The 19594-nt window shown below is 43.2% G+C and overlaps 1 protein-coding gene across 3 annotated transcripts in view; it reads right to left on the bottom strand.

Annotated features, from left to right (window-relative positions):
* Window positions 1–8043, bottom strand: part of KIAA1549 (KIAA1549 ortholog) — a 152730-nt gene extending 144687 nt beyond the window's left edge. For all 3 annotated transcript variants that reach the window (XM_064514007.1, XM_064514018.1, XM_064514011.1), the window contains exon 1: window positions 7357–8043. In XM_064514007.1, the coding sequence (XP_064370077.1) occupies window positions 7357–7573 (217 nt within the window). In that variant the 5' untranslated portion in view covers window positions 7574–8043. The remainder of the gene's footprint in view (window positions 1–7356) is intronic.
* Between the last annotated feature and the right edge of the window lie 11551 nt (window positions 8044–19594).

Here is a 19594-nt window from a genome sequence, read left to right as displayed (position 1 = left end):
AGCATTCCATCTAAAGCACTTTGATGCTGAAGAAAACAAAAAAGCAGTTACACATGATGTGCTAAGGATCCTAACCCATAGGCTCAGCAACACTGCGATCCTGTTGAATCACATTCAATTTGTGATCTGCTATAAATTCCCGGTCACCCTGTGCAGAACCACTGCATCGCCCGTTCCCCGTTCTACAGCTGTGCTGGTTTTCAGCCCCTTCTGTATCACAATATTATGCACTTTCCTTCCTGAAAAGCACCCAGATTTTCAGGCTTCTCTTTCATTATGTCTCCAGCAGCCCCACCCCCACCCCGCCTTACTTGCTGGTAATGATTAATGGTCAATTTTAGCCTCTTCCCTTTATTTCAGACCACAAGACGAGACACACTGTCTTGACCAGATGGCTGAAATTGATTCAAAATTATAATCAGGGACATCATGGAAGAGAAGCCTCTCTAAATCAGAGTGGGAATACAGAATGGGACAAAAGGGGTTAGAAAACAGCTCATGTGCGAAGAACAGACAAGTAGGGGACGTAGGCTGACACTGATAAAAAACAGAAGTGAGCAACAAACATCAACCACCATAAACACAAGTTGTTTTTCTGAAGATATGATTAAAAGAAAATAAAAATCAAAATCCCCAAACACTTGGATAAAGCATAGTAATTCCCTCCCATCTGTAGGGCTTGCTAATTCATCCTAAAAAAAGAATAAATAAATTTTGTCATCGACAAATGCACACCATGACATCACCACCTGTTATTTTCTATTTGTTTAGAAATATTTTATTTCTTCCAACATTTTTCTGAGGATTCAAGTCAGGTAGACTGATCTACTAGACTGATCCACTGGATCTTATCGTTCTGAACACAAGTCTTTAGCTTCCTGATGGACTTTTCTTTTGTGATCAGTTATTACAGTTGAACATTTCACAATCTTTCATAGTTTGATTTTCAAAATACCTCTAAGAATGCAAGCTTTACAGATATGAAACCAAGAAACAAGGTCAAATTTTGCATCCCTGGCTTGAAGCATTAATAAATATTTAAAGTTACATACACACACAACATCTATTCAAGAATAGCTCCCCTTGACTTCAGTTGCAGCTGCAAGCACTCAGTATTTCTGCAAAACAGATCCCAAAGGTCTCAAGTCCAGTAAATGAGGAACACACAGCTAGTGACCACCTGTGGGAAGCTTGGTTTAAGCAACCTGCTCATATCATGCTGGAACTCTGCAACAGCAACAGAATTCAATTGTCTAGGACAGCATTTAACTACATTAACAGTGAAACCTTTTTTTAAAAAAAGAAAAAGAAAAACAAAAAACCAAAAACTTCTCTGTTGCCTCTGCCCCATTCATTTCACACCTTCAAACATCTGCTACAAAAGCAGCATGAGTCCTATAGATAATTTCTTCATTTACTATCCAACATAAATTTCTCCCCAGAGCAGAATCAATTCTGTATATTGAACGCGATGGTGGTCCTGTCTATGTGTGGGTGTGTGCAGGTATACATATTCATGTGTGTATATAGCTATTAATATGTAATTAACATGCATGTATATATTTATGTTTGTGTGTGTGTATATATATATATACACACACACACACTTTGTGAACATCTTAGCACAGGCTGTACCATAACTTACATGCACAGCAGCAAAGAGCTAAAAGTTGCACATGTGATTTTAACTTCAACATTTACAACTTTTTGAGTTTTGTCTTTACAGTCTGTGGAAGAAATTTTCCAGTTTTTAAAATAAGCCATGAAAAACAATTCTGCCACAGAGTTGAATCATATACATTCACCAAAAGTCCAAGTAGCAACAAATCATCACACTCCTGGCTAAGAGGAGGAAAGTGACAATATTCCAATATCTTCGGTTCCATGCCAAATTCTAGAGAAAGTGTCCCAAAGCAACAAGAACAAGCTTCTCTGCTCCTAAATTTAAAGCTTGATTCCTTCAACTAGGTCTCTTCCAGCCTTGTCCTATGTCCCTTGTCCCTATTTCTAGCTCCTCCTTTCAACACTATTTGCCTCTTTTACCAAGTCAGTTTATGTTTCCCAAGCTGCTCATCCCATTAGCAGGCTGCCCTGCTTTTCCTCTGGGATGAACATCCACAGTGCAGTCTCCCTCATCCCAGACCTATTTCCTACTCCTGCCCTAACGGTCTTCTTGTCCTATCAGTTCCACTTTCTTTCACTTCACAAACCTTCTTGAAATTTGTGTCTCTTTCCCTCTTACTCCTGCACCTCCCAGGCTCCCGCGCACATCTCAGTGAGTGCGACAGTGACCGGAGGAGATCTATAGATCCTTGTCTTAGTCCCACTGCTTAATTAAGAGTCCCACGATGACTTCTTTTAAGAGCCCTCTCTCCTTTTCCCCCTCTTCCTGCCCAATGAAACCCAGTAACATCACACAATACTGCACCACAACATAGATGTCCAAGTTCCCTCAAAGACATGAAAACTTTCCATTACATAGTACAGATATGTCCTTAAACACAAAGCAGGTAGGTGCCAGCTCTTCACGATTAATCCAGCCTAAGTGCTGGAGCAGTCTGAGTCAACTTTTACACTGTAGTCAGATTTCACATATCATTCTGGGCTGGGGGAAACACATTTAATAGCTCTGTCAAGGTACCACACACACCCTGGTCAGTATTAAGAGACAGGGGTGGTTCTGCAAGAATACAATATACTTAAATTTTAGCAGACAAAAACCACATGTTCTCTGCCAAGGGCACATAGACCATGTGTGGTTATTATAAGCTTTTGAAAAAGAAAAGTCACTTTCAAAGCAGCAGCAAAGAAAACATCCTTCTCACAGCAGTAACAACCTGCCAGATTTTAATTGCATGCTCCACAGCATAAGGTATTAAAGTTGTTCAGAAGAGAGGCTGGCAGAACTCAAAACAGAAACTATTGTTTGTTTCTTTGCCTCAGCACCAAAGTAGCTGAACTCTTTCAGATGACATTTTGAAAAAAACTCCCAAAAAACTGCAGCCTATGGCAAAACACATAGTAAAGAAAATCGCAACTGAAATAGTTGTTTGTTTCCAACTGTGCTGCAAAGTAATACCATTTCTTAAAAGTATCTCATAACATCTTAAAGCTTTAATAAGAGCTAGAACTATCAGCCCAGTTTAGCTTTGTCCAGTATTTATTCTGTGCATTTTACATACAATTAATCACCCTGATGAAATTAGTGATGTGATTACTAATGGTCAGTTATGTTTTTTCCTGTCTCGTGGACTAGTTGGAAAACCTTTCATGAGAGCAACCGATTAGTAGTATTTTCTATCAGCCTTCCAAAGTAGCTGTATCAAGTAACATCAACAGCTGAAAACATGGCATATATAGGGAGTGAGAAAAATGTATGCCAATCAAATTTGTTATTGCTCATGTGTTTTGAAACTACTGAAGAAAAGCACAGAGATATATGACTTTTAAAGCAATAAAAAGACATCAAATCACACTTCTCAAGAGTACAAAAGCCACTATACTGGCAAGGACTCGGTGAACATGTAATTCTTAATTTAATTCCAGCTAGTATAAGTTTGTGTTGTTCACTTAATGCTATTATACAGTGACTTTGGGGTTTTAAGACAATTTAAAAGACTTCTTGTGCTATTTCCATATGCCTTTTTACTTGTACCTAGGTTCCCACGACACACTCATAGTTAATATAACTCTTATCCAGTTAGTGTTATTTGTATCAAATACCACAATGGGCAAGGCTGGAGACACACTAGTAGTTACAGACATCATCCGTAAGTAGGTTTATTTTCAAATGAAGGAAAGCCACGTCTCCCACAGCTGAAGTGAGAGTACAGAGAAGCCTATTTCTGCTTCACACTGCCTCTCCCACGAAACTCCCCCCAACACACGCACACGCACTCTCCGAATTGAGAAATGAGAACAGGGTTGTCAGAATCTGCTACTCACCACAATTAGCTTCTCAAGACCTCAAAATTTTGTGCTGCAGCAAGAATCACTGCTCTTTAGTGTGTCCAGTTCTTGAAATCTATTACACAAGGTAGGCAAAAGCTATTAAAAGTTACTTTACTTAATAATAAAAAAAAGGTATGCCTTTAACAAAGTCCCATGCATGTCTGAGAAATTTAAAACTTAGCTCCACAGGGAACAAATGTCACCCTCAAAACAGATAACTGAACAAAAAGCTGCACTAGCTTGTTTTAGCATTCTAACTTCTTGAAAGAACATGCAAACAAAAAACACATTTCTTCTGGCAAGACTAAGTGTAGTTTGTAGACACAAAGCTGACAAAAATAAAGCAAGCACAGCATAGAAAGCAGCCTTAGTGGGAATCTTCCAAACATATGGGTCTTCTGTGAAAATTAACTGGAAGTAAGCTTGACAAGTTGAACTGGTCACAAGGGACGTAATGCCAACTAAAGTGTCTTGCAACACCTTCATGTAATTAAGCTGAATAAGCAATATCCTGCAACTGTCCCATAAGGCAGTTATATCTGATCTTCTCTCCTGACCTCAACACCTTGTCTTTGGTCCTTGAGCCTCTGCGGAAACTCATGAGAGACTCCTCAGTCTGGTGCATAGCTCTCCTCTCTCCTTTGAAAGCACTGCAGCAAAACAAGATAAACTCTCCTGATTGTCACTGCAGGAGTTACATGGATTGTGCAATAAAACAAAAGCAAAAATACAACCCTGTCTGAGCAACAAGACATTCACAGAGCCTGACCAAAGCCCTCGTTCACCAAGGTACTCAGATACGTACCGAATTTAGCACTAGCTGCCTATCCACGTACTAAGAGTTCAGCATTTGCTTAATTGTAGAAGCTGAAGCCCTGATTCAGCAACATGTGACTTCAGTGGGAACTGGATTAAGCATTCCAAAATCCAAGCTGATTTATTACTTAATTTTCTTAAGTACTGATGTTCACTTTGCTATTTCAACTGCAAGCAAGTAGCTATAATAGCCATTTCCCTCTCTTACTATATGTCTCTTTTGCATAGCTTTAAGCTGTAGCAGTTTGCTCTAGCCATTCCTATACTGTTAAAGACCAAACGGCACTGAAAAGCAAGTGAACGGCACCAAGGGGGATACTCAGGGAGTTTAAAATCTCCTGAACAATCAAGCGAACATTATCCAAGTTTACTGCATATAACCAGCCCACATCTCCTCTTCTGTTTGGTACCACCACCACACCATCGAAACATTTCAAGGCTAAAGAAAAGGCCAGGATAAAGATTTTGTCCTAACTTGTTAAAAATTATCAGCCCATGAGACAGGAATCAGATTCCTGGCAGGCTTTTTAATAAAGCATTTCACCTTAATAAAGAAAGAACAAAAACACGTTTTTTCTCTGCAACCTGAGGTCTTCAAATCTCTCCAGATCAACGGGCCATTTCTAAGGTGCCTCTGAGAGGTATCCTGCGAAAAGCAAGTCTGTTCTTATTATGCTGAAACTCAGTGTACATGATTCACATGTCCAGTGGAAAAAGACCAAGTAGAGGGTTCACAAATCAAAAGAGTTTGAAGGCTCCTGCTCTAGTCTTAACAATTTTAAACAGGAAAGCATTGCTCCGGGTGAGATCTATTGTCTCCAAATGTTCTCTCCGAGCAGCTCGAAAACTCGTTAAGTTACATAATATTTGTACTGCTGTTCGCAAGTTATACAAGAATGTACAGCATTAACACAAAAGTTTACAGAACTCTACAGCAACTTCAGTTAAAGCCTATTAAGCATTAGACAAACAATTAAACAAAACCCTCTACTGACTTACCATTAAGTTCTAGAAAAAGACACCCAACCATATTCTATTAACCTCTGCGGAAAAACAAAGTATCTCCAAAACTGAGTTATCCCTTTGCCTCCTCCTTTTTGTTGTTAAAACCTATTCCACCTAAGAAAAAAATCTCTGAAGCTTACCAGAAATTATGAATTCTCATCTTAACAATCCAATTGTTAAAAATAAACAGAACATCTCTTGTTGGTTAAAAAGTGAGGTGGATCAGAGCCTAACAACTAAAAAGCTAACCAGGCACCACCAAAACAAACTACTGAGTTGGAGACAAACTATCACTAAAAAGATGGTGACACTATGTAAAATGGCTCAAGGCTTCCTATATTTAAGCATCCAACAGTAAACACCTCAATTAGCTCTTTCAGTTTAAATAAGAAGGTCAACACCAGTTCGTCCACTTTGTGAAACAGGTTAACACGTTTTTACCATATCTTACTACTATTTTTATGTTGATAAAAACATATTACTTTATACCTGGTGTCTACCAGAAGGAGAAGACATAATCGGAGCAAAAATTTTGTCTCTTCCTATGGGATGTCAGTTGCTGCATTTAAAAAAAAAATCTAGTATTAAAAATCAAGCAAAAAGTGCTATGGGAACAGAACCAAATGAGACATCTTTGTGATTAAACTGTGCGCTTAACTACAGACTAATTTTAATATCTAGAGCCACTAGAGAAAGGGAGGGGGTAGAAGAAAAAAAAAGATCACTGATTCCTGGCAATTTTGAACTATCTGCAGAATGCAGCCACCATATGAAGCGTTAACAGTTTTCTTCACACACAAATCATTCCCCGGCTATGTTTGGAGAGCAGCATTTTGTGTTTCGAGGGGCTCTGCCGTTTCCTAATTCCAAACGCTTGACTTCTACGTTAGAAACCGTGGAAAAAGAGCCAGCGCATCCCGCACTCCGCAGGTGTTACTACCGCCTGACATGTGGCACCTCCAAACGCCCCGAGTCCTCAGAAAGCCCCACACGCAGGAGGGGCGGGGGGCTCTCCGCACCCCCCTCCCCCGGGAAGGGCAGCTCGCAGATGACATCATCCCGCCGAAACACCTCATCCCGCCGCACGGCCCGGGCACGGCGGCGCGAGCCGGCCCCCCGCGGCCCAGCAGCCACCCCCCCCCTCCCCCGCAGTCCGCGCAACAAGGTGAAGTCACCCACTTACTCCAAGTCCGCACAGCGCTACGACATACGTTGCACGCACATATATATTTATATACGTGTGTGTACGTACGCGCAGGAGAGGCGGTTACGTTCGCGGCGACGCGGGGTTTCTCCCCCACCCGTTCGGCGGAGCAGGGGAGGCGCGGAACCCCCCCCCACCACCACCACCACCACCACCAACGGCCGTTACTAACGGCTCCCGCCCGCCCCGGCGCGCGCGGCGCGGCCCGGGACGCCCGCCCCAGGCGCGGCCCCCGCTCGCCCGGCACCGTTACACCACCCCCCGCGGCAGCCAGCTGCCCCCCGCCGCCGCCCGGCCCGGCCGGCGGGGTCCCCCCGGCCCCGCACACCTGCCGCGGGCAGGCGGCGCGGCGCGGCCCCGCGGCCCCTTTGTTCCCTTACCTGCAGCGGGCGAGCCGCGCAGCGCCGGCACAGCGAGCAGCAGCGGCAGCAGGGCCGGCAGCGCCGCTCGCCACCGCGCCACGGCCGCCGAGGCGACCACGAAGCGTGTCATCCCCTCCATGGCACGGCGCGGCCCGGCGTCAAGCCATCGCGGCGCCCCGCATCGCCGGCCGAGCAGAAGGGGCTGGGCGGGCTCGGCGGCTCCTCCTGGGCGCATCCACTCCCGGCACGGCTGAAGCTCCCGGGGCGGGGGGGCCGCCGCAAGCCCTCCCCCCGCCACCACCCACCGCACGACGACAGCGGCGAGGGCAGCCGCGAGGCGGCAGGCAGCGCCGGGGCCGGGCGGCGGAAGGGCGCGCAAGGGGCACGGCCCGGAGGCGGCGGGGCAGCCCTGGCGCCGCGGGGCACCGGGGCTCCTCCTGCCGGCCGCGGCGCTCGCCCCCGCCGCGCCAGCAGCCGGGCTGCTCCGGCGGGCGGGCGGTCGCGGCCCTTCACGTGGGAGGCGGCGGCCCCGAGCCAGCCGCGCTCGCACGCGCGCCCTCGCCTCCTCCCTCCCGGCGGCGACGCGCTAACCCCGCCGGAGGCCGGCCCGCGGCGGCGGCGAGCGCAGCGGGGCCGCCCGCCACCTGCGCGCGCCCCGCCGTCCGCGTCTGCGCGGGGGCGCGCGGGGGCGGGAGGAGCCGAGGCCGAGTCCCGCGCCGGAGGGGCGGGGCGGGCGGGGCCAGCAGGCCCCTCCCCCTCCCCCGCCCCCGCCTGTTGCTCGCGGGGCGGCGGGCGGTGCCGGCAGTGCCCCACCGCCCCTCCCCTCTGCCCTCCCTCTCTCCCTCCTTCCCTCCCTCTCCCTTTCTTTCCCTCGCCCTCCCCCCGGTACCTCTTCTCTGTCACGGCCGAGCCGCCGCCTCGGCCCGCAGCTCCAGGAGCCCGGGAAGGGCTGCGGGGGCGGGGGGGGGAGGTGCCCAACGGCCGCTCCCCTCAGGGGGTTACTCGAGTAACGGCTCTCGCGGCCGGGGCGGGCGCGGCTGGCTGCCCGCCGTCGGCCCCGGCGAGGCGCTCGTACTTGCTAACTTAGCCCTCGACACGGAGGGGCGATGCGCGGAGAGGGAGCGGCGGCCTGCGAGCCTCCGGGAGTGCCGTCCCGCCGCCCCGCGATGCTGCCGGACGGGCACCCCGCCGCCCGCCCGCCCGCTGCGCGCGGAGTATTTGGAGCTGAAATAATAAATGTCAAAGCGGGAAAGGAGACAGTGCAGAGCCGACGGTGTGCTTGTGTGGCAGGACGTCCACGCAGCCTTCACGTCTCCCTGGAGGATAAAAGCCACAAAGAGCAGGAGGGGCCGCTTCCCCGAGGCCTCCTCGCTGGAGCGCTGGCTTTCCTCAGCAGCACAAAAGGAGCCCAGCAGTCCCCCAGAGGCTCCAGCAACTGGTTGGAAAAGATCCCACCGGAAAATAGAGCTGGGCTCACCTTGTATCCAGCTTCAGTCACAACAAAGCAGGCTAACAGTCCATTAGGGGACTTCCTGATACCGTTTTCAGTAAACACAGATTACACCAGGCAATTATTCCTAACTCCCGAAGAGCTACGGAAGGTGCAACAGAATCGTTTCGCTGACATCTAGAAATAAAGCAACACACATAAGCTTTAATTGTAGATCAGGCAATACGCAGGCAACAAAGTATCCCACAGACAACCAAGGAAAATATTAAACGGCTGATACGTGGTTATGTAAATAAGCAAAGCTGAAATCAGTCAGACGACATCAGCTGAAGATCTGCCCCAATATAGACACAGCAAATACGGGAAGGGCATGAAATCTGACAAAAAAGAATACTGTTTTTAGGTTAGGCACTTTCAGGGTCAAAAAGTCCATGGACACCCAGTCTTTGGCAAGATATCAAAGGCAATCACAATGATGAGTACTTCAGATATTCTAGCACAAGACCTATACTTTTATCCTAAAAATCCCAGTCTGTATGATATAATTTTGTTTCATTTTGTACAGTGGAGAGATGTTTCACAGATAATTTCATGGGTGATTACAGCCTATATCTTCAAATAAAAGTCTAAGCTATAACATAGGCAGACATTGCAAAAATAGCATCACAGTGGGACAAAAATAGTTTTTGAAGCATCTAACAAAAAATAATGCAAAAAACTTACAAAACAGCCACTTTTCCCCCCTTTTTTGACCTGAACAAATCATCAAAAATTCAGAGCCTTGGAATTCTTTCTGTTATATTAAATTGATGATAGAAGTATTTCTTTGATACTCCTTTTTGTTTACTAAAAAATAGATTTCTGTGTTTCCCAGAATCCATTAGGAATCAAACAACAAAAGTGCTAGCCTTTTCTTTTTTTGTTTGTTTTTGCTAGTTGAAAGCCAAAGCCCCCTGAAAACATAGCTCATCTCACTCTTTAGACTTTAGCTAAGTTTCACTGTTTGTTCAGGCCATTGCTACCATTTCAGTTTCTCTTGTCTTTTACAACCAACTTTTGCAGATTTACAGTGCAAGCTAAACATTAGTCACCAAAAGCTAAAGAACTCTCTTCATTCCAGTATGCCTTCATTGTAAGCAGTGGTATGCACTGCTGTTTGGCACAGAGTGTACTGTTACATGCTATTTCTGTTTCCGAAATGTTTTTCCTTTTCTTTTAATAAGCTACCTCTCAGAAATACTCAAGTGAACAGGAGTCCATCTCTGCTTCAGATTCTGTAAAGGCTTTGGCAGTTAAGACTCCTGGAATACTTAGTTTCAAAACATAGTTCAGATACTGTCCATCATCTTTGCTGAAAGATATCATATCATATAGCTGTCTTAATAGTGTCTCTAGTGGCAGAATACATAAGGCTGCCCATTGCCCATTTCAGATTGCCTGTAGATCATTTGTTTCACTGAGGCCAAATCACAAATGGTAACTTCCCAGGCAGAGAAAGTGTAAGATAACTTTTCTCACATTTCTGATATGTTATCCATAATGAAATCCACAGCAACTGCTAACTCCACTATCTCAGCTAGCAAGTTTTCTTGCTCCAGTTCCTGAAAAACACAATTCACAAAACCAATTTTTTTACCTCACAGTTAGGTTCACATTCCCCAGTTTCTGTGTCCACTGAGACAAAACTGGTGTTTATGTTATTTCTCAGCTTCCTAGGCTAATTTAAGAACTGTCACATTCAATTGCATATTCACTATTCCCTTGCCATTTCACACATTCTACTAGACACCTCCAAATTAAATTTCCATTGTTAAATAACTACCCATATCCAAGCAAGAACTGTGAGGCAGTAACTTGTTACATTACACTTTGCCCTTTATTTTGGTATCTGTTGTTTCCCAGTACATATGAAGGACTTTCACTAGTCATACGTGATAGTCTTTCCTGCTTAGCCTTGTATTTATAACAAACTTTCACTGCAGCCATACTCTGGAGGGGTTGTTTTTGCAATTGTGGCGCTTACTACCCTTTAATATCCTTTTACTGTTGTAATGTACTGTGAAATGTCCCAGTATAGACCTCTGTAAAGCAAGAAACTTATTTTGTATTACTATATTTCAAGGCCCAATCACACGGTTCCTAAACTACGTTTCACATTATTTTCTTCAAACAGCAATCCCCCCCGCCACAACACCCGTGTTTAGCACTGAACACTACAGCTGGAGCTATGTGGAACTTTTAGCTACCTTCATCACTTTTTTTCTTTTCCGAAAGCAGTGCTTACAAACCCTGCTCACAAACCAGGATCCCTTTGTATTGAACTGAACAGACTCAGAACAAAGAAAGCCAGAAAAGACAGTCCTTGCCTCTCTGCACTAAATAGCCAAAGCACAAATTCCAGTTTTGGAGCCAGCTCATTCAGCTCTGCCTCAGGGGTATTTGTACCATGGTGTGTCACAGTGCAGCTGTCCCCTGTGTAAACTTTAAAAGACCATTGTACAGACTTGTGACAGGCAGACATAATAAAGGGACATAAAACACTTGAAAAGCCTTAACTGACAAGAAAAAAGAGAGGCTTGTTAAGGGCAATGTTTGAAACAGAAATAAATTAATCCAAAAAAGGAAAATGTGAGTCAGAATCTTGGGATAAAACTTCTGTCAGTGGGATATACCAGCATGGTAATGGCCCTTTCAAGGAAAGAAACAAAAAAAAAAAAAAAAAAAAAAAACCAAAAAAACCCAAAAAAACCCCTCATCTCTTGGAATTTTAAGACTAGCGTAGACTGGGCACAAAACAGAGTCCAGGGAACAAGATGACATGAAAGGCATACTCCATTGCTAAATTCAGTGAGGGAGGAATGAGCTGAAACCTACAGTGTTACTCAGGCACCTCTTTCTTACAGCTCTGCTATCTTTTACATTTACATTCAGTACATGATGCTCACATGGTATCTTCTTCTGTACTCTGATACGGATGTTAAGTTGAAAAATGCTAGTAAATGGATTGAACTACCGACCACAGATACATGAAATGGTTATTTGATATTATGATATTCCAAGTTCAACATAAATATAATCCAAATATTTCCCTTCCTTCAGAAATGGAAAGACAGGCAAATCAGAGATTGACTGAACCGTATAGACAGTGTCCTCAACAGTCCAGTTAATCATGTTGCTGGCACATGCTCCTAAGCATCCAAGTGTTCAATAAAGATGAAAGCATGACAAATTGCAGTACTCCTTTTCAGGTGCCACAGCAGTAGGCATTAGCCAGACTGAGCTCAAAGCATTAGAATAATTAGCCCAAGTCAGTGGTGGACCTAAGCATTTGTCTGCCTTGATGACTTGAATGGACTGAGGCTGTGTGGACAGAAGCCACCTCTAATACTGTCCTCTATAGATGCACTTTACAAATACTGAGGGTGAGTCACAAGGGTGAATCCAGGGCAAAAAATAAAGACAAAGAAATTAAGACAAGGGATGTCTTGGGAAGTCTCTTCTCATAACCCTTTGCTTAGCTAGGGTAAAGCCACAGAACTGAATAACTGTATCCCATGAAAGAAGCTAAAAAGGTACCAGTTGCAACTGCTGCTGCATTCAGTCTGGACAACTACTGGAGTGAGCAGTTGCGATTTGAGCCAAAAGTCTTTCTCTCTCCTGTTCTTTCCAGTGATAGTTTATGCAACATTAAATTAAGGTCAGATAAAGGACAAGTTAATAATGTTCCTGCCAGTGAAAACCACATGTTAACTATTAAATTATATTTATTTACTTACTATTTTATAAAAAAATTTCCCTTTGAAAATCCATTTGAGTCACCTGTGAGATTCAAAGCAGTATTTGGACACAGCTCTGAATAGTTAATGAAAGTGCTCTGTGCTCTGTCTGAAACCAGTTGTGGCTCCCTTTTAGCACATTAGTTGAATATATACACTGGGAATTTTTTACATTGTTTTATGTTATTACAATTTGCAAAAATTACACTAATAGTCCAATTTCATGCAATTATCTGAATGCAAAACATTGTTCAGTTGAATTCCCATAGCCTAATCCCACTAGTTCCCTTGGCTGTCTCACTTTCAATTATGATCCAATGTCTGTATGTCAGAGGAAATGCTGCTATTGTAAAAACGGACCCCTTCTTTAAAAGTTAACCTCAATGATCTTCTAACATACATGCTTTTTTTACTGTCTGCAACCGAAGGCACTTTAAGTAAACCTAATTTAACATCACAGGCCTCCAATACATATACGTTAGCTAGAGTGGGGTTTTGTTGCATTATCATGGTAAAAACCCAGATATATTTGCACCATAATTGTATCTCTAAATGTCTCTTGAGCTGCACATATGGGGCAAATTGTTGTTTTACAAGTACACAGGGGAAGTGGAAGAAAAGAGGAATGCCATACAGAGAATTGCCTCCTTTTTTGCTTCTACATGCAACATAGCCAACAGTTTTGGAACACAGGCAATGCATGGTGTTACCACTATATTAATGCCAGCTTGGTGGTCAAGTCCAAGTATTCAGAAATCACCAGGCTGGCTAACAGATTAGAAATGTCTATTTTTGCAGTTGTCCCTCTATCTTTGGAGCCGTTAAAGTTCACCTCTTCAAGCTCTACATAACAATCTAGAAAAACTTTGTTTGTTTTAAGTAAAATATGAGTTTTTCTTAAATTGCATGACTCCAGGATCTGGGACTGAAAAATACCAACGATTTTGAGACTTGAGTAAGAGTTGGTGACGATGTGTTAATTTCCCCAAATTAAGTTAATGTATTAGCCTTGCCAAATGACGTGTCTTTCTGGAAGGAAGCACATTTTGTACTTTTTGAAAAAGTTGGATAAATTCCACACCATGAAATATACTTCCCTGAAGCTCTGGAAGGCTTGACTCCTGTTATAGTACATCCCTTGCTGTTTCTATTCCTCTGAAATACATATCCTGCATTTCCTCACTTTGGCTTAATGTACTGCATCCTTTGACCTCTTATGGCTCTCTCATTTTTGGTAGGATGAAACCATTCCTACTTCCACTTCAGAGTAGGAAAACTTGCATTCCTTGCTTCAACCAGGACATATGTGATAGATCTTTTCTTAGCTACATATATAGGTCTCTTTGAAATTTAGTCTCTAAACTATGTTACTTTGTTGTGAATGGAAAGAAGTAATATGCATTTCATGATAAGATAGGTCAGACAGATCAGCCTCTGGCTTTGTCTATCTCTATCCTTTGCCTATAGAGGAAGGCTTCGATAACTAGGCGCTCCCTTTTAGATGGATAAAGTTAGGTGAAATGAATCCCAACCTTGATGTCTCATGTTGGTTACCCATGACTCAAAGTAACAAAATTTAATTTCTTTTCAATTTCCTCTTCCTTAAATATCTTTCTTTTTTTTTTTTTGCCCTAAAGGAATAGCTGTTTCTCTAGGTAGTGAAATTACTGTTCCTTATAAAAGCATACATTTATCTGAAATCATTATTCAGGTCTCCAAATGTTCTTCATCAAAGAAAAGGAACTGAAGATAGGGTATTTTGGATATTCACAAGGTGAAAAACAAGCAGAAGAGGGAAAAACAAGTAAGTTTTTAAACAGGAGAGCAATACAGAACAAACTTGCTCGTTCTAGCTTTACATTTTACCTTTTACATACTAATCGTATGTAAAGATATATACATATATATATATACCCCATTACTAATTAGCTTGAGGGAATACTTCAGACAGCCAGGCAGGATTCTTCCATCTGATTTTGGCTGGTATGCGCTATCCTTCTCACAGCACCTGAGAACATGATCATGCCGATACTTTACTTACATGGTATTTTACTCCTGAACTTACCACTAGCCCAGAAGAAGATTCTCAGGGAACATAACTATCATTTTTCACCGCATGTTCAAAATAACTTGTTTTGTGACATTCAGAAATCCATAAAGCCAGAAATCCAACAGTCTCTGACATAGATACTAAAGAGCAAAAAGTACATATAGGTTCTCTAAGGATCCTTTCATTTTCTTATCCTGATTTTTGAACCTTACATCACTGACATAGTCACTAGCTGTTTGCAGAGGATCAGACGGACACGTGTAACTTCTCTACTCACTTGTACAGGGAATCACTGTACAAAGCTGGTTATTTATCATTAATCTAATCTGAGAGGTGACTGGTGGTGATGCAGGCCTTGGCACCTCTTTAGTATCATGATCAGACAGAAATAAGTGAACTGACTGCCTTCATGGTGTAGTAGTTTTTCTCACATTACTATCTAGAAATTTTGTACCCCAAATCTCTGATTTCTAGTGAATGTATAGTAATGCAAAGTATGTTGCTTGCGGATGCCCTTCACAAACATAGTACAGTATAGTCTACTCTCCAGCACTTATGTGTCATACGTACTAGTGTCACAAAAGTTTAAACTGAAACTGACAATGTCATTAATTACAATTCTGATTTCACCTTCATATGTCTTTTATATCTTTGCATGCAGATATACAGTTATAAATATACAAACATTTGATGCTCTATTTTTGGAGTAGAAATCAATACTAGCTGCCTAGTGGCACACCAGAATTCATGGTGATAAAATTCAGCATTAACAAAGACTGGTACACAAGACATAGAAGGGAAAAAAGAAAAATGTTCAAATGAAGGCATATTTCCATCTCACACTTGCAAAGCATTATATAAACAGAAAATTAAAAGAGATCAAAATCCACATTCTTAGTGCCCTTAAAGTTATATATCACACATTATATTTAATTATGCATTTTTAAAAAGGCTCCACCTACTCTTTGGGACTAGAAATCTTTTAATAGCATGAATTTAGTCAATCTTTCGTTAATATTCATGTATATGCCCCAGTTCCTGCATTTAAATCTGCTAATAGAGATCCATTGCTGCTTCAGTAGAGCAGTATGCAGGATTGGGACCCTTTCATGCTGGCAACACTGTGGAGCACAGAACTGTGTGGCAGCCAAACTGCATTCCTGAAACAGTCACTGCTTCACCTGCTTTGCGCTTTCTTAGCCATACTGCTAACTCCTTGAACATCTTCAGAGCATCTCAGTTGAGGGGGAATATGTTCCTATTGCAGTGATGAGAGTGATAGCCTGGGACTTGTGTCTGTCCCATGTTGCAAAATACATTTTAATAATCCTTGGCCAATCATTCAATCTTTTCATAAACTGTTCCCCATTTCATAAATGGGAGAAAGTAGTGCTTCTCTTTTTCCCAAGGGTTTCTTACAGCTATACAGCTTTTGGCTTCCATTTAGCACTAACTCAGTCTCTTCATGCAGCACCATACTGTGACATGTAAACTTAGCCTGAGATCCAGAGTCTGAAGGCAGAAGAGATCCTAACAATCATCTAGCCTGACTTCCTCTACAATTTCTCCTCAGTAATATCTGCATGAGGCTCCAGAGCTGCAGTTGCCAAGGAAACAATTATCAATTTTTTCCATCTCTCACCATCCTCAGCATTGCTTTCCATTTTGTCATCCTGTTTGTTACAATAGAAAATGTTTTCAAAGATCCCAGTCCCCAGTTTTGAGCATCCTCATGTCTACCCTGAAGAAAGAATGGGAAAGGGTGGAGAGAATTTTTTGCTGGGAGTTCAGCCTGAAGCTGAGCATACCTCTTTTACATGGATTCTGTGCTGCAGGTGGATGATCCTTTGGAAATGGTCCTCTCAGCTGTAGTTAATTTATCGAATGCTACATATTGTTTGCCTAAAGCCAGACATATTAGTTTTCTAATTGCCCAACAGTGTGCCTCTTGATATATTTTGGTATCTTTCACCTCAGCCTTAGCTCCATTACAGCCTCATATACAAATGCTTTGGAGTACCACACTTTATAGTAACATGCAGTGAAAGAGCAAAAGCAATAGTGAGAAAGGAAAATGCAAAGAAATGGGAAAATGTGTAGGGGGAAGATAGTAGGCAAAAAAAATCCCAAGACCTACGAAGTAAATTAGTTGCAGAGCCAGAGAGAAACTTTTGGAGTCTCAGGAAGTACCTTCAGGCAAGAAAGGGGAGACTTGCTTGATTCTCTAAGGTCTAATGAGTCCTACCTCCATAGTTCATAGCTTCTGACAATTACACTGACTTCATGCCCTTAAATACAGCTCTGATCAGGACAACTGATTGAAGGACTGAAGGTTGTCTAATCACTATAATTCCTAAGTTAATCCTCTCAAAGTTAGTGGAATTGGATCAGTGTAATCAGTTAGTCAGTATGCACAGGACAGAAGAGAAACAGGCCAGCTACAAGGAGGGAAAAGCATCAAATACTCACACAAAGCTTTAGGGGAGGATGGCTGCCATTTGGTATATTTTGAAAGCTCACCATTTAAGGTTAATGTCCCCTTTCAGAAGTAACCTAACACAATAGCTTGCACAAAAGAAAGTGGATTTACCTTGCAAACCTAAGGAATAGCAGTTGAGCAAAGAAATGTCAGGGAAATATGGAAATCAAAACATTCCTCAGGGTAAGCCACTATAGACAGAAAAACAAGGTACACCACATTAATAAGGTAATGCCTGTTTACAATCAGGGATTGATCCTTCAGATTGTCCTTTTCTGGACACCCAGTTTTGAAGCTTGCTGGGTTTTTGTTGTGTGCGTACGTGTGTGTGTGACATAACAGGATGGTTTTAAGGATGGTTGGACCATGCATGTATGCCCAGAAGGTCGTATACATCACAGGCACACCACCATGGAAATACTCTGAGAGTGTCCAGTAGACCTGGACAGCATCAGAGCTTCTGTGTGCCTGGTGAGAGCTCCCTACACCCATGCTGCCGGACAAGGCTGTAGCTCACTTCAAGCACAGCAAAATCTGGATCTTTTGGCCATTTTGGTCTATTTCTTTAAGATGCTGCATCTAAATGTAGTCCTGCAGGATGTATGGGTCCCGGGATCCCTGGTAATTTTCCACAGAAATCACCTGCTGGCAGCTTAGGGTGGTTGTAAATAGTAGTAGAATAAATCTACATTTGAAAAATGATGGGAGAGGCAAGTTATTTCTTTGAAGCTCATCAATATCCCAGTTTTCTTGTTGGCTATTTTCCTGCCCGGCTGTACAGAAGGATGTTAGAGGGGAAAAAAATGGGAAGGAAACAATGACAACAGAGAAGATACTAGCACCATTTGAAATATCACAGAGCTGTTAAGGAAATACATGAGGGAATATCCACTCACATACCTGAACACAAGTGTTAATTTCTCCTAAGTCCAGTGAGAATCCAGAAGGCACTGAACTGCTGAAAACCCCAGCTAAACAAAGGAGAGCAATGGATGGACAGCAGTTGGGATAAATCCAAAAAAGCCAACCTTTGAGAGAATTTTTCCAGAGCTGGTATTCACACTTGACCTCAAGCAATGTGTTTATGTTAAATGGAAGTTATCCAAAACAACTGTGTTTTCTATGCACAAATGCTCTTTTCTGCTTCACCTCAAGTTTTTCCTGCTGACTTTCTTACTTTGTCTGAAAAAACATCTTCTGTTTCAAAAAAGCTGTTCTTGAGTCTACTTGACTAGCTGCTGGTCAAAAGCTTGTTGGGTCAGCACAGCATAGAGCAGGGGCTGTTGGTTTCTGAAAGCAGGAGGGCAGAAAGAGAAATCTGTCACCAGAGGGCTGCTCACAAGGTTTAGTAAAAGGGACCTCCCATGTAGGCCACGCCATGCATTCATGCCACTGCCTACAGTGGCATGTGTACTAGGGAAAAAAATCATTCTAATGGGATGTATTCACATTTTGAGTGTTCTTTCATTTGTGACAGTCTCCACAATCCTGGGGAAAACTGCATGGAAGAGAAAAAAAATCCCTGGTTGGCAGTGACATTAAACAAGATGACATACTGGCCTGCAGCCTCACAAGCCTGTGCTTCCTCCCATCCACAGCTCTACGCAAATGTGAGAACTCATCATTCCCAGGTAAGAAAAGCGGCAACAACCAACAGCCATAACAACAACAACAAAAAAATCAGGTAAACCTGAGAGCAAAACTGTCACTCGACCCTACTGTTTCTCCCTCGTGAGGGTGCGTTGAGTGGTTCCCAGGCAACCGCCTCCCTGCTGCTGCCTATGTGCACCAGGCTCACAGCAAGCAAGAGGGTATCAGTTTGCAGAAGCAGAGTGAGCCTGCCCCGTGCAGAAATGGCTCAAGCTTTCCTTACAGCAGACCCAAGTATATTCATCCAGCAAATGGCACCAGGAGACAGAATCAAAAGGTTATCTGCTCTGCTCTTCACATGGGCTTTAAACTACACAGCTCCTGTTCACATTAGCAGAGCTGGCAGTGGGTGCAGGCAGCTCAGTCCTCTCCATGCCACCAGCTGGAAATGCTGGTCAGTGGCTTTCCTGTGGAGGGAATGGCTCTGTGCTGCCTAGGGAGTCAGGAAATGCTCTGGTCTTGGAGGGCTTGTGTCTTGGATGGCCTCTGCTGCCTGCCCCTTGATCTGAGAAAGGCCTTTTATGTCCTGAGAATCAAAAGTAATCTCCTCTGAAGATAATGGATACTTCAAACTTGCCAATGCCATCCACTAAGCCAAAACTTCCCAATTTACTCTTACTCACCACTTCCAAGTGTCTTTCTGAGACGAACTAGCCCTTTACTATCAGAGCGTGACACATCACTCTGCATGACTGTCTTCACCGTTGCCTTTTGTTCTGCTAATCATTATCAACCCCCGTTGTTGTCAATAGTGATTTTATATCCATTTAGATCACAGATTAAACTGTTAAAGAGTTTCAGAAGTAGTTCTAATCTCCATGAGCTTCAGTGACTTTTTGAGATCTGTCAGT

The sequence above is a fragment of the Dromaius novaehollandiae genome, chromosome 1 (assembly GCF_036370855.1).
Source record: "Dromaius novaehollandiae isolate bDroNov1 chromosome 1, bDroNov1.hap1, whole genome shotgun sequence".
Lineage (NCBI taxonomy): Eukaryota > Metazoa > Chordata > Aves > Casuariiformes > Dromaiidae > Dromaius > Dromaius novaehollandiae.
Note: the sequence above shows the minus strand (reverse complement) of the source record. Positions and strands in the feature narration are given on the sequence as shown.